The sequence below is a fragment of the Sinocyclocheilus anshuiensis genome, unplaced genomic scaffold (genome assembly GCF_001515605.1).
Source record: "Sinocyclocheilus anshuiensis isolate Anshui unplaced genomic scaffold, SAMN03320099.WGS_v1.1 scaffold1589, whole genome shotgun sequence".
Lineage (NCBI taxonomy): Eukaryota > Metazoa > Chordata > Actinopteri > Cypriniformes > Cyprinidae > Sinocyclocheilus > Sinocyclocheilus anshuiensis.
Genome location: NW_015538004.1, coordinates 5,836 through 10,326, shown reverse-complemented (window position 1 = coordinate 10,326; position 4,491 = coordinate 5,836). Strand labels below are relative to the sequence as shown.

At 41.8% G+C, this 4,491-nt stretch overlaps 1 protein-coding gene across 1 annotated transcript in view; it reads right to left on the bottom strand.

The window, feature by feature from the left end:
* Positions 1 to 3,254, bottom strand: part of LOC107677049 (calcium/calmodulin-dependent protein kinase type II delta 1 chain-like) — a 92,831-nt gene extending 89,577 nt beyond the window's left edge. Inside the window, exon 1 of the mRNA XM_016471843.1 lies at positions 3,230 to 3,254. Coding sequence (XP_016327329.1) covers positions 3,230 to 3,254 — 25 coding nt within the window. The remainder of the gene's footprint in view (positions 1 to 3,229) is intronic.
* Between the last annotated feature and the right edge of the window lie 1,237 nt (positions 3,255 to 4,491).

Sequence of the window (4,491 nt, the reverse complement as noted above, 5' to 3'; positions counted from 1 at the left end):
TCTATTCATCAAAAAATCCTGAAAATAATAATCAGAAATGTTTCTTGAGCAGCAAATCAGCATCTTAGAATGATTTCTGAAAATCATGTGACACTGAAGACTGGAGTAATGATGCTGAAAATTCAGCTTTGATCACAGGAATAAATTAGATTTTAACATATATTCACATAGAAAACAGCTATTTTGAATTGCAATAATATCTCACAATGTTACAGTTTTTACTGTATTTTGATCAAATAAATGCAGCCTTGGTGAGCAAAAGAGACTTCTTTTATCTTTGGACATTTGCTTGCCAGAAGACATGTTTGTTGACAACTGAACAACTCCAAAGCTAACAGGAGGGTTGGAGATTTGTATCCTTCCATATGTCTGGCAATCGAACGCCTGTATGGCTGCGTTGCACATTTGCCTTTGAATTGAATGAAACGGAACACAGCACAAGACTTTACGTCTTTAAAAACAGAGAAATAAACACAAAAGGCCATTGGAGATAAACAGCAATTGACGTTCTTCTCATTCCACAGCTGTGAGAAAACCGGAATGTGTCCCTCAGGCAAAGCCAGCATGTGAAACATATTCATGAGACAGGGCCTAAACGCCTTCATATGGGTCAAACAAACAGCCTAAAGACCTGACAGCTACAGCGTTACAAGATACCAAATCACTTCTGTAGCATCACATCCCATATCCAACGCAGCTAAAGCAATATGATAATGCATTTCAGTGCAATGTTAGTTTTAAACAAACAGCAGCAAGCTAGTACATTTTATAACCAAATGTGCTGTCTACACTGCAAGCACCCTACATTATTGTTTATAATAGGAGAGATCTAATTTTGTTGCATTGCACTTGCTTTCAGTTTACAGTAGGTTGGATTTAACTGTATTTCTGAACTCTTTCATAGTTCCATGTAGTTCACCCAGTATTTATTTGCAATATATTGTTGTGTTTACCACAGTATTACCTTGTTAGCTCAGCAACATGCTAAGCAACTGCTAATGAGAATGGGAATGTCAACAGCTATCCCTGTAAGTGCGTTGTAAATATTAGCACATAATTATGGTAATTGTTCAGGATCATGGAAAATGTCAGATGTTTTGCCATCAAAATATTCCACATAGGCAGTGATTAACCACTTACGCACCACACAACTACCGCAGGACAGACTTTACAAATGTTCACTTAGCATTTTGCAAAGCTACATTGGACACACATGCTACCACGGTACAGGTAACAAAATGTTTACCATGAATATGATGCTTTCAGAGATTGTATTTTGTCAGAAAACACAGAAATGCTGAATGTCTGTCAATGAGAAAGATGCTTTTTGGGTCCAGATGGTGTAGCTACGGCACGTACCATCAGGGGCTAAGCTAAACATCAGCTAGCAAAGCTAACCAGCCAAACCTATACACCACAAACCGCCCATGTCTATGCCATTATAAGAGCTTTATCTTAATCAGGTTGGACGTCTCAAGTGGCCAGCAGGGCTCAGACTGGATAGATCCATTAGCTCCAGGATGTTCTCAGACCAAAGCTCCTCTCAGGCATGATTTAGAGGATAATTGTGTGATAAAGCTGCATGGGCAGAAGAGAGTTGGGATCACGCGACTGTGATGTGTATTGATTTCCACCATTAGGACTCGAGCATTTAGGCTCAGATGTTGTAATTAAACTCTCTGGAGAGAACGGCTATGACGATAGATCTTCCTGTGCATTACTGTCACAGAAAAGAAGAAACGCAAATCAACAGAGCTCTATTAAAAGCTAAAGTCCTCACTTGATTAAAGAATCTTTCATTTGCAGCGGACAGAAGAGTCTAAACGCAGTTTTGAAATTGCTAAATGGGTCACCGTATTGGAGGAAAAGACAAGGAATCTTTCTGTATCTACTTGTTCAGGAGAATCATGCTGTACTGCTGAGTCACTGCTCTCGATGACTAAAGAAAAATCCTGTTCATTTTTCTTCCTCGGACCTTTATGCAGAAGCCTGTTCTACTCCTATTAGAACCCAAAGCAATTTTAGCTGTTGCCTGATCAGAAATCCCTCTATTTTGCTAGCAAATATATGAAGGCCATATCAGAATGGCATATTAGCAAACTACTATTACTGTATATTGTGCATTATATGAGAAATGTCGGTGTGCACAGAATAACCCACTACATTTCCCAAAATGTGCAGTATCACACTGCTTGAAATGCTGTATCCTACAATGCAATGTGCACAACTTCACCTTTCGTTTCCAGTATAGCAAATAAACTAAAACTCAGATCATTGAGAGTTCAGATAATTCTACACAAAATTGCACCTAATTAAGTGTTTATGATCAAAAATTCAGCGTAATATGATCACTGATAACAATATTGCATACTGCATGCTGTTTCACAAACTGATATAACAGAGATCAGTATTCAGTGTTTACTTTACAACATGCAACAATAGGGATGGGTACCGAAACCCGGTATTTAATCGGTCCCGGGGCTAAATTATGAAAGACCGGAGTATCGATAAACTCTGACGTTAACGGTTCTGCTTTCGGTACTGGAGAAATTAAGAAAACACACATACGTTTATTATTGCTATATATACATTATCTTGCAAATTCTATCTCACCAGAGTCGCCAGCTGTTTTTCAAACATTTGTCTTTTGCTATTCGCAATTCAGAAGCGAGATCACGCCCACGCGGAGGAGCTTCAGCACACGCAACACGAAAGCCCTGTTTAATTATGATAGAAGAGAGAACTAATAATTCAAACGTCTGCTTACACGTTAGGCCTGTGGCTGTTTTATTAAAGGTCCCATGACATGCTGCTTTTTGGATGCTTTTATATAGGCCTAAGTGGTCCCTAGTACTGTATCTGAAGTCTCTTTCCCGAAATTCAGCCTTGGTGCAGAATTTCAGCCACTACGAGCCAGTCCCACAATGAGCTTTCCTTCAGCTAGTGTGTCATGTACCTTAACTTAGTGTCAGGTGTTCTACCTATTGTGAGGATGGCTGCATGTTTCTTCATGGTGAGTATATGTAACTTTATGTTACGCTAAAATTTGGATATTCTACTTGTGGGAAGAAAATGGTGGTTGAATGTGTTATCAGTAGATGTGGTTACATCTGGGTGTAGGTAATGTTGTGTGTGTTAATGGTGTGGTGTATGTGTGGTCAGATCTGTTTCAGTCTGTGTTGTCTCCCCCCTTTTCTTGTATGTCAGTGAAGACTGGCTCTCCGCATACTTGGCTTGGATGAGGGCATGTCCATGATCTAACGGGGGTCAGTCCAGCAAGGCAGGAAGTTCTTTAGCAGACAGTCACAGGTAGTTTGACATGGCTGTGTGAAGCTGGGCTGCAAAACTTTGGCTCCTATGTTGCATTCCTCTTGTGATACCTTCTGGTTGTGGCAGACTTTCTGACCTTCTGTGCTTTGGTGGTTGCTGTTGCACAGACAGGAATATGGTTTTTGGAGTTGGGAGTTAATTTGACAGTTTGTTAGTGTGCGATGGGTGACTGAGGTGATGTTCTTTGGTACCTCAGAGTTTTCATCCACAGTTGGCCGTGAGAGACTTGTTCGTTCTGGGTGATTGTTGAACATGTGCTTGTCATCTCTGATGTGGTGTACCAGGTGATCACCGGCCTTCTGTTCTGTCGCTGGTCACAGCGAGCATGACTCAACTTTGTGGTCATCCATGTTCAGCTTTTCTTGAAGGAACTCTTTCAATTGTCTCATGACTTGTTCCATGTCTTCTGATGATAAGCTGTCTTTTTCTTGTGCATACTCAGCACTCTGCATGAGTGGTGCTGAGGTGGGTTTTGTTGTCGCTTACCCACACGAGTTGCTCTTGGATGAGTCAGGCGATTACCTTTGGATGTCTGGTTAGATTTCCAGTTGTTCTTATCTTTTGGGTTTCTTGAGAATTGTGGCTGGTCCCATGGATTTTTCCAGCAGTAGGGCTGATAGCTGTTGTGGACATGGGGGTCACGTTCTCTGTGCTGTTGATGGAGGACTCTGGTGTCGTGATGCCACTGGGTGTCATCCAGTGCAAGGCTTGAGTCCTTGGTGACGGAGTTCAAGAGTGTGGATGTTTTGTTACCTTTCTTTGAGGCCATCTTCTGCTTGTTGTAGGCCTTCTGTGTTAGGTCACGCACCTGTTGGATGGTCATGGAGCGCGGACAGGCCATGACGCCAAGATGGTGGCTGACTCCAGGGTGCAGATTTCTTAGAAAGAGGCTTTTGAAGTTCACATCCTCTTCAAGGTCAGGTTCGTTGTGTGCACCAAAGTAGGCTTGTCGGAGTCAGTTGTGGTAGGTTTGTGGAGTCTCTTGTCGACCTTGTTTGATCTCCAAGGCAGTTAACAGTCCATGTTCAGACTCAGGGTCTGTAAACTCTTTAATCAGGACCTCACGGAGTAGCTGGTAGTTTGACTGGGCTGTCGATCTAGGAGGTTTCGTACCTCAGGATTGGACGTGGCTCTAAGGAGGTATAACCTGTCTCTGTCAGT